General features: G+C 46.0%; 1 protein-coding gene across 9 annotated transcripts in view; it reads left to right on the forward strand.

Annotated features, from left to right (window-relative positions):
* Positions 1-13114, forward strand: part of Rbp6 (RNA-binding protein 6) — a 196340-nt gene that overhangs the window by 96485 nt on the left and 86741 nt on the right. For 6 of the 9 annotated variants that reach the window (XM_065299877.1, XM_065299876.1, XM_065299883.1 and 3 more), the window contains 2 exons: positions 6304-6363; positions 6889-6973. In XM_065299877.1, coding sequence (XP_065155949.1) covers positions 6304-6363; positions 6889-6973 — 145 coding nt within the window. The remainder of the gene's footprint in view (positions 1-6303; positions 6364-6888; positions 6974-13114) is intronic. The other 3 variants (XM_065299878.1, XM_065299880.1, XM_065299884.1) reach the window with 1 other exon arrangement.

Consider the following 13114-nt stretch of genomic DNA (forward strand, 5'->3'; position numbering starts at 1 on the left):
CGCGGCGATATCGATCCGAACTTTATTTCAATTCCTAATAATAGGCAATGTAGAGCCTCGCACATTGGTCAGCTAAATGTATAAATTTATTCAACTCGGGAACCGCATTCCCCTCACTCCAATTGCTGCAAAACGACACTCTCGAACACACACATAACGCTCACTAATTCGCAGTGCACGTTTAGGCGATCGTGTGAATGTGAGTGTGCACTGCTAGCCCAGCATACGTGCTCCCCAGCTATAAACAATAATGACAGGGATTTCGCATTCTAATCCGGTTTATTTGAAGAATATGAACATTACTGCTACATTCCGCAACCGCACGCTGACGCTCGAGTTGTGCTGAGAATCGTCGTCGACGGCGGTGGCGGCGGCGGCCGTCATACTTGCGGCGGGACGCGCGCATCACAGATTTAGCTCGACCCCCGTGCTCTCGCCCTTGGTAGCAGACAAGAGATAAGCCTGCGGTGGCATTTACACTTAGCCTCACTCTGGAAGAACTAGTACCGCGCGATCGTCGGCCGTCGTCGTGTTTGTTTTCTAATTCGCGCGCCACGCGCTTTTAACACTAAGCTTTATTTACTGGCCGCCAGGCAGCCAGTTTTGCGTCGAGGATTTGTTGCTATAATATAGCGCTCAGATATCTACCCGCATACAGTGTGCGTGGGTCACACTTAAGTTTTCCGCGCGTGGTTTATGCTTATCCGCAATGCGCTTAATACACATTGTATGTATTAGTTTGGTTCGCTGATTTATTTAGTCGAGAATTGTTTACGCTATTATATTTTGAACGCGCGGGGCTCTCTTTCTCCCGGCCGCGCGCTTTCACATCCGACCACCTTCATAAATAATAATCCAAATACACAACAGGCGAGCCCCCTCCGCGTTTGCTTCGTCGCCGTCGTAAAGTAAGCCGTTAGCATTTTATATATCGTTGCGCTCGCGGTGCGCAAACAACAAATACATGAAGCCCCTGTCTCAAGCATATAGTCGCAAACAATAGTATCAAAAATCTACGGAGTTTTACTCAATCGTTGGCGAGGATTTTGGCATGGTGGAGGCGCCAGGTAGACAGGCATCGAAAACACGGTTGTATTTCAAACTCTGCGAGCGCCGCGAACGATTGTGGCCGTCGTTGGGCACACGGTGGTAGTTATACATCTCGAAAAGTTTGCCGCGTGAAATATGTGGGTCGGAATTGCTGATTATCTTTTTCCCTTTACTCCGCGCCGCCCTGATCTTCCACTTTGCCAAGAATCTCTCTGCTGCTGGTGCTGCAGAAGCTGTTTGTGCAACTTTTTTCCGAAATATTACTGCAGATTTTTAGATTTAGGAATGATTCGTCGAAATTAAATTGTGTTTGATGAAATGCAAAGTTACAAGTCACATGCTACTTTTGTATGATGTGGTGGTGAGTCATGGTTATAATTCAAAAAGTTTCCTCAAACTGCAACTCAATTTCTTTTTATTGCCCTGATTGCTCGGAACATGCGGCCTGCGCGTTTTTTTATATTTCCTTATTGTCTGCCTCGCCCGACCGAAATCTGCCTTCTCATAGTATTCGGAAAAAGAGACTGGCTTGCCCGGCGCTTTCACCAACCGCACTAAAACGAGCTTGCGGTCGCAGATTCGATTCGAAAAGGGCTGATTCTAAGAGGCGTGACGCTGGCCGGGCGTAAAGTTCGCGTATGTGCGGGCGCAATAAAAGTTGCGTGTGCTATTAAGATTGGCAATTAAGGACTTATGATGGTCTTAAATCCGGACATATTTGGAGCTTTGATAACATAATTACCTCCTGCTTTACTATGAATCTTTGGTAATGTCGTTAGGGCCAATAGGCAAATGCCGCAGTGGTCTTGAACCGGAATAATAGGCGGTCGCGACGTATTAAGGATGCGCGAGTCTCGTCTTACGACGACGACCTCCATTCCGCGTCACATCACGGTTTAGCGTCACAGCGCGATCTCCAACCCGACGCCGTTTCTCGGTCCTTCTGACTGTCGCGGCGAGCATATTAAACCTGCCGATGCGTTACATTGTTACGCTCATATAGATCTTGTTATGCGATCATCCCGCCGAACTAATTCGCCAGTTGGTCCTCGGTGTATTGTAAACCTGCAATGGGCAAACACTCTGAGTGTTATGAAATGTAATATTTTGTGTGAAATAAGAAATTTGCCGTGTCTCCTTCATCAAATCAAGCATAAGAGTAGAAAAATTTAATTTCCGTCTTCTCGGCGGGCAGGTAAACCAGATTCTTGAAGGGCATTATGCGCGTCGTGCACATTTCTGCGCCAGCGATTTTGCGGATTTATGTCGTTTCGAAACCGAGGAGATTATCGTAATTAATAGGAAATACAGCAATTTCATCATGTTGCAATGAGTAAACCAATATTGGCCTCGATACTAATCTTGTATGGGTTCCGAATGGAACACGATACAGCTTGATTTGCATCCGCACGCAAACACATGCAACCGCATACAGCGCGCGTATTGGTAACTTAATTACAAAGTGATATCTACCGTGATTTATTATTGCCGGCCCGGCGCGCTTGAAGATCTCGCGCTGGCGCAACGGCGGAGGCTCGCGCGGCGCGAAAATCCACCCACCCGAAACTTGATTAAAAAGACACGGAATCGATACGAACACACGCGCGGGGGGTGACTGCCGCTGGCTGGGTGCATATGCCTGCTGCCCCTCGATCCCTGCCCGCGTCACACGCGCACGATAGATCGGCGGCGAATCGAAAATTAATTAAAATCTTCTGTCCATTTGTCATAGAGCGGCAAAAAAAAACACGCCGACTGCACGAACGAACGTGATTAATTAGAAAATATAACAATTTTTTGCCGGTTCCCGGGCCCAAGGCCCTCAAAACCTATTTCCGAGCCAGGGTGCGAGGGGCGAGGACCGCCTCACAATAATTGAGTGCATCCTGGGCGCATCGCCATGCTCCGCATGTGGCAACATGGTTGCTTTCGATGAAGGTGAACACGATGGCATTTCGCGTGTTGGCTGTCCATAAATTTCACCCTCGCCGCCATCGTATCGCGTTGGCCTTATCTAAAACTAATCTCTTTCTAAAACATCGTAAAAAAAGCCCGCTCGGTGGATCTGATTTACCTACGTGCGTACGTGAATAAACTGCACGACTTTTGGAGGTTGCGTCATCATCATCCAATATCCATTAGTGCACCAATAACCGCACCAATAATCATGCCGATAACCGTAGGACTCCTGGGGTGGTATCTGGAAGTCAAAATTAATCCTGAAATTTGCCACCGATGAGCATCTCAGCGATGACCACCACCGCATTTCCTTCCTGTGTCTATGATGTTGAGTATTGCCGGTCCCGGGGATATACAAAGACGCCGGGGAGACAAATTGACATTTGAATAATTCGGTCCGAGTTTAGCATGACAAGACAATAAAACAACGGGACCTCGTGCGAGCGCTCACGCTGAGAGCAAACTATTTGTAGACCCGGAGGAGCTCAAAAGTAGAGAGGAGGAGGATAGTCTTGACTTGACATCATAAATCTGGATTACTACAAGTTGTGTGTTACTACCGGCTTTGTGTACTCGTATCTCTTCATGTTCGTGCACATATTGCGGTGGCAAAATGCTCTCGCACACCCTTTACCTTTAAAACATAATCCAAATCATCCAAACAAATCAAATTCGCACGCGCACCACACTCGTTTGCCGCCGGCCCACAATTGACCGCAGAAGTCATTCTGTTAGAAATATGTCTGACAAAACGCCACCACCCACAGGAAGTGGACTTATTTAGATATGTCCGAAACCCAGCATACAATTTAAGCCCACTGGAGAGGCCACCGAAGTGCGAGCAGAGTGAACATTTGCGGGCGCAAATACGTGGCTAATTAAATCTTGTAGCTGCACTCGTTTCGGGCTCATCCCGGAGTGTTTATCTTGTCAGTTATTTCTTTGTCTAGCCACCGCACGCGCACGCTTATACGATCCCCATGTGTGCGCGGTGAGAGCAAATAGAAAAGGCACATGACTGGCCATAATCCACCCACTTTTGCTTTAGGTTCAGCCTAAATAGAAAGCCCCACTAGGTCTGTAACGCGACAGCGCTAAATTGATCCGAACGAGACCCTAATGTTGAATAAATATTAACACCTTTTAGTCTTGAAAATGCTTCATTTGTGCGCTACTAATTGTGCGACGAAACGCGCCGGGCTATTACGCTCAGAAATTGATTTCTGAGACCCTCGCCCTCGTCCTTCGTCCTCGGTCTTCGATCATTCCCGTCTGCCTGCCTACCTACGCTAGTGCGGAGCGTCGTCCCCTTTTCGATCTTCCGTTCGAACGGCGACCGGTAATGAATTCATGGCAAACGCGATTGCAGAGTTGATATTTGTCTCTCCCCTTCTTGCATCTTCCTTCTTCCTTTTATGCTCAGCCGGCAAGGACGACGTCAGCACACCACGTCGGTGCCACTGGCGGCAGTGGTGGCGGCAACTTCTCTCCCCCTAAAACTTGTAGATTGATATCTTCTTATTGTTATGGATATTAATCCACATAGAGCAACATGGTTCAAAGTCAAATGTGACTTATTCGTTTAACCAAATGCGAGTGTCGACATTTACAAATTTCATTTCGTAACTTTCTTTTCACTCGCGGTGTGCACAAGAGCGCGAATTAATCATTTCGCATGACTTTTTCCATCGCGGCGCGCGATTAGCATGCAACTTTAACTTCAACTTTAGAACTACCTCACGATACACCTCGGTACAATATACCTACATACCGCCCGAAGCTATATGGAACAAAATCCATGGCTCGTAAGTTAAATACCAGCAATTTGTTAAACTAATTGAGCTGATAATTTAAAATTTTTCGAACGTTCAAAAAAGCGTTTGCCGGTCGCGCCTGGCGCAAAGTTTATCGTTTTCAATTATTTATTGTATAAATGGCGTGGGTGCTGTGCTGGAAATGTATTTTTAAACGACCGCACCCGTGCGCACAATAAAATAAAATCGAATCAACCAAAACGAGTGTAATGCGTTCTGAGCGTGCAAAAAACCGGACAATAATTACTATCCGAAAAAGTATTTCCGATGCCACTAATCGCAGTACTCGAAGCAATATAAACGAATACATTTTTTTGAAAAATGCTGAGCAAACTAATCGTTTAATTAAATCAAATTAATGTTTTGGGCGCTTACTTCGGCGAGTTGCCGGTGCTCCCGCCGGAGATATACGGTTAACGGTTATTAGTTTTGTTTATAGTTTCATGCTCTCCCTTGTGCCATGGGTCGCTGGCGGACAAACACGCGCGACACATCGAAACGCGCCGCCAATAAAACGTTTAATTACTTGTCAATGGCAGACTTATATTGCTATATTATTAGTTTCGCTCTGTAACGTATATTCTTGTATAACCACCACTCAAAAAAATGCACCGTCCACACTATTAATTACGAATTATTAGCAATAAATTGCGGCGAGTTTAAAACCAAAGCGAAAAAGTTAATTGAAAATTTTCACACGGCGATCATCCGCAGCCAAATAATTTAATATACGCAGGCAATGATTTGCGAGCAAACATTTTCAGCTGGTAGCAAGGAAAACCTCACGCCGCTGAACGCCGATGAATAATAAATAGAAAAGGGATCAATTTCGACGCACTGAGTGATTTTCTGTGTTTCGCAAACGTAACGTTTCAACTTCTCCTGCCCGCCGCAAACCCGAAAACGGTTGAATGACATTTCCACGCGCGCGCGCGTCCCTTTTTCTTCCTCATACGGAGTACTGCGTCCCATATCAGCGGGTTTTCGACCTACATCTCTTTGCGCAAACATGACGAAACCACATCACCAATTAGAATCATTATTTTCATTGTCATAAACGCTTTGCAACCTTTTATAAAATCGTTCAGGTCGTGATAGCATAATATACAAATAACAAAAACGAAATAAAACGGGATTGTGAATGCATTAATAATGTATATGGACATGAGTTCACAGTTGTAGTACTACTACATACAAAGTTGTGTTATAGTTGTGCAGTAAGTAGTATGTAAATAGAAAAATAATACGTTGCTGCTTCCCTATCATTAGTCGAATGATGTCGATAACGTTCGACTGCACACCGACACTCACATTGCACGTAGTCCGAGCCGCCCCCAGTGAAACTAGTGTGCTAGTGTGTAGCTGCCGCTTACTAGAAGGCTTTATCCCTAGCAAACACGCCGCACGACGACAAAAAAATCTAAATAAAAAACACGAACGAATGATAAGCGAGATGGTTTGAAGAGTCATTCTCTTTCAGCCATTGTGATGCCGTTGCCGCCCTGGGCATGGACAGCGGCGCCAGAATGTTTACACCAAGGTACGTTAGCGTCGCCCTTGGCCCGTTCAATCTTTTTTTCTTCAACCATTCGAATGCTTCGAACGTTTCTTCACGTGTTGCATTTTTTTCCTCTTATTTTTTTTGTGCTAAATATATTTATTAGCTCACATCACACACGTTCATAAATTATTCAAGTGTTTTGCACTATGTGTTACCTAAATATATTTTGGAATGTATTAATATAAAAAATAAAATAAAGATGACGGAAATATGAGCATGTCACACCACAATTTTCAACTTTTTATAAATAGTTAAGTTAAGCTATAGCAATGTAATTGTAAGATATCTAGTTTATTCAATTCTCAATGGATGCGTGGGTGTGTTTTGAGGATAATTTTCGAATGCGATATATGCGTGCGTGACGCCTGGTCGTACTTGTCGCCTCCCTACGACAACCACCGAAAAACTATATTACCACTATTACTGTACCATATAATAAATAGTTTGTTAGTTATCTGTCTCTGTCAGATACCAGTAGTAATTTTATCTTATGTTGTCTTTTAGGGGATTCGGATTTATCACCTTCGCAGACCCGGCTAGCGTAGATAAGGTATTAGCTCAAGGCACTCACGAGCTAGATGGTAAAAAGGTAGGGTAGCATTTTTTATTCCTTTTAGTGTGTACTTTTTTTTACTCTTTTCTCTCCACCTACTATTTTTTTTATTCTTCGTTTCTTGGAGAGCGTCCTGCGTTTTTATTTCCGCTCGGCCGCGTTTCTTTTCGGCGACCACGCCGTCGTCTTTTGGGGGCGCCCGGAACACCGCCGCCGCCCCCTCGGGCCACGACACGCTTGGTTCGCGTTCGGGCGCGTTTAATTTAGAACGCTTTTATGGGAAATTCCGTCTCCATCGTTACGTTGCGTACTTTGCCGTAAAATAACGCGTGCTGGTGCGTGTACGCACCGTGCGTACATATCGGCCAGGTCCGTATTAAATTTGTCGAGTTTAATGCGCGGATAAAACGTACTTGTGCGCCGAATTGACGCGTTTACTGTTTTATATTAAAAAGAATAAAAAGCCCGAAAGAGAAATGTCGCACTTTGGTTGTTCTTGTTGGACTTTCGGACGCAGGCAACGTCGAGGACTTTGAGAAATCGTCGAAACGACGCGCGACGCGCGAGTTGTAAAAGAAGTCCTAAGCGCTTTCGCAATTAAGATTCGCGAATTATTTATTATGCCCCGGCTCCCAACGCCCGTTAACTGTTTCGCCGATTTATTTTTCAAACAGTTAGACACAACTCGCAGCACGTCGCGAAGAACGCGAACAAGAGAGGACATGTTCCTGCAGGCTTTAATTAATATTTTAAAATCACGAACGGAACGAAACAAGCAATTCATTCGAGCGTATACTTCCTCCCGAGGCGCGGGCACAACCCTTTTTCTTGCCGCGGCGACGACGACGACTCTCGAGTTGGAAACTCGTGCGCCATCCGCGGCTTTTTTCGCCCGGCATCCGCCTCCTTGTTGACTGATGTTAATTGTGCTGACTAAACCTCTACATTATAGGACAGCTCGCGTACTTTATCTCGCTATATAAGTTTTCTCGGCTGTGCGCGCGATATGTGTCTCGCTCGGCTGCATACGTGCGAGACTAGGGTTTAAGCCGCCCGATATGCGGTTCCCGAGCAATTAGCAACCACGTCTGTCACTGCTTTCTGCTGTCAGCACTCGACAGCTTCTCAAAAAGTTCGCCGCGCGAAATGGAAACGCTCTACTTTATGAATTTGCCCCGCTTCATTAAATCGTAGCTGAGTTATGCGTTTTAAAATTACATTCTGAGGTTAACAACAATACGAGCAGTGTGAGGCGGCGGCGGCGGCAGCGTCGAATCTAAATGTCAAAAAGACTGCGGGCGCGCGGGCGTTAGAGAATGTCACGTCCTCGGTGGTTCACGGCGTACGTACACATGAATGAACGCTCTCGGGCGTCGAAACAAAATGTTTGCTTTGATATTAACCGAACGGGAACGCCGAGGCGCGAGACATTTAAAGCTGCCGCTTCTCGAAATTACTCTTCGGAAGCGATGTGCGCTCGAGTTTTATTCGAGTTGATAGTTTAGTTCGCGACGTGTAACGTCTGCCATACTCGCGATGAATTAACGCCAAGCGAATTCGTTTAAAGCGCTTTTCGGAAGTCGGTGCCGGTGGCGTTTTAAAATTTCATCGTTTCTCGGGTTTCGGTTAAAGCTACAGTTAAAAGAAGACACGTCTATTTTGTGATATCGGCCGCGAAGGGCTGTAAGCGTTTCGCAGCACCTTAGAAATATTTGTTCCGGTTGCCGATAAAGCGTGTCGACGAAAGCGTCGCGCAAAGTCCTAGCTCACTATTGAGGACGGCCTGGATTGCAATGACGGGCGTCGGAGTCGTACATTAGAGACCGGGCACAACCCCGAAAAGCCGGTGTAGGCTTGAATTCCTGATCACGATAAGACGGGCGCGCGTTGTGTCGATCCGCTCGCGTTTCCCGAATAAAAAACGAAATAAATGTTTACGTTCGATTCTGAGTTGGCCATACTATAACACATTAAACTTTCATCGATTTCCGACAGGGGCACACTCAAAATTCGATTAGAAAGTAAATATTTAATAGGCGCATGCTTATTAGAGAGAGCGTGTTCATACGCCAACGAACTGTGTTTTTTTTTATCTAGTTGTCGGTATCTTGCGTGAGCCTATATAAAAATTGATTATCTATTGCATTGGAATCGGTTCCTGGGAAATTGAAATAAATTATGTACGGGATTTTCGTATGAGCGGCTGAAATGTGCATCGGCCATCTTGAATCCTCCCTCCGGTTAATGGTATTCAAGGTCAACGCAATTTCGCTCCTCCAATCTTGGGGGTGTGCTCAAGCGAGCGTTGAATGGCACCAACTATGCACAGAATGTTAACGCTCATATTAGAATATGTATATCCTTCCAACGCTTACCCTTAAACATAATATGCCCAATGTTTCCGCCGCTCGCCTTGGATATCACGGTTATGGAAGATATTCATGGCATACCGTGTATCACATATCCATTCAAAACATCCACACTATCAATAGACATTAAATTGAACCATTAATGCGATCGGAATGCTTGTTTACATGCATACACACTCAGCGCATACCGAGGAGGGTGGCAATGAGCCGGCAACGAGCTAAAATTTACTCGCCGGCGTTGCCGCCTCCCGTCCTACTTCATTCCTTATCGCCTAGTTGCTTAGCGTGGCGCGCATACACGGGATGTAATGATGAAATGATATCATGCGTTACTAAACACATCCACAACCACGGGGTAGCCTCGGGTAGCCCCGAAATAAGCAGCGCCCCAGCCGGTTATCAAACTTAACCATCGCGCGGTAAGATCTCGCTCGGAAACTGCGCGCTAACCAACACATACATGCATACGCTCGAGATACGACCGTGGAGAAACTCGCTGTGTTTTGTTCCCGCCACCGCTGCCGCTGCTCGACTCTCGGATCTCCGGCTCGCCGAGAACATGCAGCATATAATTGTGCCGCCCCTGCTGGTATAAATTACTCGAAACCTAGGTAATGTAATATTTGTGTTGCGGTTCCATCTCCCCGATTCATTAGTATTAAGCGAGCCGAGAACTCGTTGCCGCCACCGCACACAGGAACACGGGCGTGCATTAATAGTGGAAATCCCAGCGAGAACGCAGCGCGGAGGCGGCGCGTAGGATCATCGTTCGGTTTCGCTTTGGCAGTTTGTTGTTTGCCACACGCAGTCATATCGACATACAATGGTGACACGTCCACATGTGTGGGTCGTATGAGTAATCGTAATTAGCAGCTGAAACGGATTGATCAGCGTCGGACAGTACACGTGTGCGACGTGTAATTTAATCATTTCAGTACCTTTATTGTTCGCCAATTTCTATTTGTAGCTCAATGTCCAGTCCACCGCGAAGTGAATAGTGGTCATATTCGATACAAGCCTGTAATATTCGCGACATAAATTTGCTCTCAGGTCGGCCTGAATTCTGAATTGAATTCAATGGGGTAAAACCTCGAAGGAGCTTTTAATTTTTGTGACGTCGTTGGTAATTTGCTGCTTATCGTCGCGATATTCCGCGCGGCACTTTATTATTTTACATTACGCACGAAACATCGCGCCTGACAGCGAGGTGTCTAAACGGAGCGATTCGATCCGACGGGGAGGCGAAATGTGTAATGCGTGCGAATCCTAATCGACGCCGCCCCTCGTTATTATAAAACTTTTTAATGGCCTTTTAAAGAAGTTTATCTTCACTGCGAACGCGAGCAGGAACGCGAGAATATCTTTACTACTTCTGCTACAATGACCGACAGCGCTGCCGTCGTCCGCCGCCCCCACTTAGTATCTTAAGTGTCGTCGATTTTAGCGCGCACAAACGGAACGCGATCGTCAAAAATTATGAAAGAATATTTTATGTCTTGTTGTTGTGCGTTATTATGATTCGTATAAAATCTTTTGTTTTTTCTGTTTTTTGTTTTCTTGACTTTTACGCGTGGGCGCTACATTCGCATTACAAAGCAACATAAAATCGTACCGCGCAGATATAAAACATTCAGTCGGAATCGTTAAGTCAGCAGATTTTGTATACAAGCGCCAATGGAAGTTTCCCCGCGGATTCTTTCGCGTGTAAACGCCGCGTTGGTTGTAAAAGAACCGCACCGCGTATTAATTAGTCGGGCGCTTTAATTAGTCTTACTGCTCGCGCGGCGGTTTGTCGAGAGGCATCGCAGCAAGAACTGATCCTTACGTTGCGATTCTTGCCTTTGTCATTTCGATGTGCTCGGGACGTTTTTATTTGTAATTTTTGATGAAATTTCACTCCAACGCAGCACAGCGTTCTTTTGATCAGCAGCCTACTGTGTTTTTAATTGCGTCGTAGAACAAACCTTTCCGCCACATTTGCCACTTTCGTGTGTTCCGTCTTCGTTTTGCTTTTGCTTCTTCTTTTGCGGTTCTGTGATGTTGCGATATCGACTTTGCTTTGTTGTGTCGTTGATAGCGATATGGAACGGGCGAACACAAATAGACAAAAGCGTCCAATAGATAACACTCTTAATTGTGTAGCCGTGTTTTGCTTCGTCTTTGAGCACGAGCAGAGAGGTATCGTGCGAGGAAGTGATCCGGAAAATCGCATTAAAATAATCTACAAATGACACAGGAAAAAAGCGTAAATAAATAAAGCGGTGCCCGCATGTCGACTCGGCGTAAATTTTCGCCGTATGTTAAATAAGAAAAGTGTGCCAGTCTAACGGCTTCGTTTTTCTCTTTGTTGGCGAAATTGGTACGTGTGCGCCGGGCCGCGTTCGCCGAAAGTAACAGTTCATTCATGAGCCGCTGTACGGCGGCAGTGGCGGCGGTGTAATTTATGCCGACAATGCACGCGCGCACCACTTCCCGCAGACTCGGAAAAGAAAGCGTGTATCGCCCGGCGAGTGCTGTTGAAACACACGAAGAGTCAGTCACCAGAGTGTGTGCTGGAAGTCGGAACGTTTTCCAGGTCATCGTGAAGAGTAGTGAGTGCTTCCATTCCCACAGCTTGATTTGATGATATCACTTTGCGCGCCGTGCTGATGTGTGGGCGCGTGTGCACTGTTTAAACACGACGAATTCGATACTCCAGGCGGTTTGTTTGGCGACAGACACATTCGGAGGTGCATAATGTTAAATGAAATTGCCATTATACTCGTCGCCGGGACTGTTTGTTTTTGTTGGCCGTAATTGGTGGACGGCGAGGGTTATGGAGGGTCGCAATGAATCTTCAACGGCTGCAGATGATGGCCGGTTCGGCCCCGCGTCGGGCGCACATATATTAGCGGACCGATCGATCCACACCAGGCCCCCAGCCAACTAAAGCCCGCGAGCAGTGCGAGCAGGAAGCCACGATTGCAGTCACTACTCTCTTAATGCCGGATTAAATCGTTTGCGAGAACATTTATGAGAATCTGACAAAATAAACCTCTGCACCACAACACCTACTAGGATAGTAAAACATAAAAAGTTTAGAAATTTCGGCGGAACAATGGATTCCCATATCGTATTACGATTTTTTCAAGGGACAGAGAGGGTATTACTTTATAGTGAGGCGATAAAACAGGCCTACGATTTGGGATCAATCTTATTGTGACTGATATCGCCGGCAGCGAACCCCACGTACGTGCGGATAGTGTCCGACATAACCTACAAATGTCCCTCACTTGCACCCAGTCAACCCACCTTCATTCTTCGATCATAAAAATGTGTGCTACATGTATCGGGTGGGTTGTTACTTACAACGGCTATATTTAAGAAGCGAAACGAACCTCGAACCGCCATCTGGTTCTTATTTATAACCGCGGGGGCCCGCGCTGCCCGACGCCATTAGCAGTTTATTATAGTTCTGCCAATATTTACCTTCGCCCGTTACGCATCGCGCTCGTTAATTAAATTTCGACACTCGTTATGCGACGCCCGCTATTAATGGCACTTAATGTGGACGTATTTCGGACGGTCGACCGGCGAGGGGAACCGCGACGCGCGATTAAAAATATATATTCGTCGATGGCCGTGACGTGCATGTGCGTGCGTGTTTCGACAACGCACTAATTAAATAATTAATTAAATATTAATCCTTGCGTGGCAATTATTTATGGTTTTAATAAATGCACCATGTTCTCGAGTATAGAGCGCCTAATTACCAGTTTGCCAGAGTCAGGGGGCGGCAAGTGCATCCGTGGACTTTGTCCTCGTCGTT

The sequence above is a fragment of the Atheta coriaria genome, unplaced genomic scaffold (genome assembly GCF_025399875.1).
Source record: "Atheta coriaria isolate IRGN ID8LTWV9N9 unplaced genomic scaffold, Caltech_Dcor_3.1 hic_scaffold_3_pilon, whole genome shotgun sequence".
Taxonomy (NCBI): Eukaryota; Metazoa; Arthropoda; class Insecta; order Coleoptera; family Staphylinidae; genus Dalotia; species Dalotia coriaria.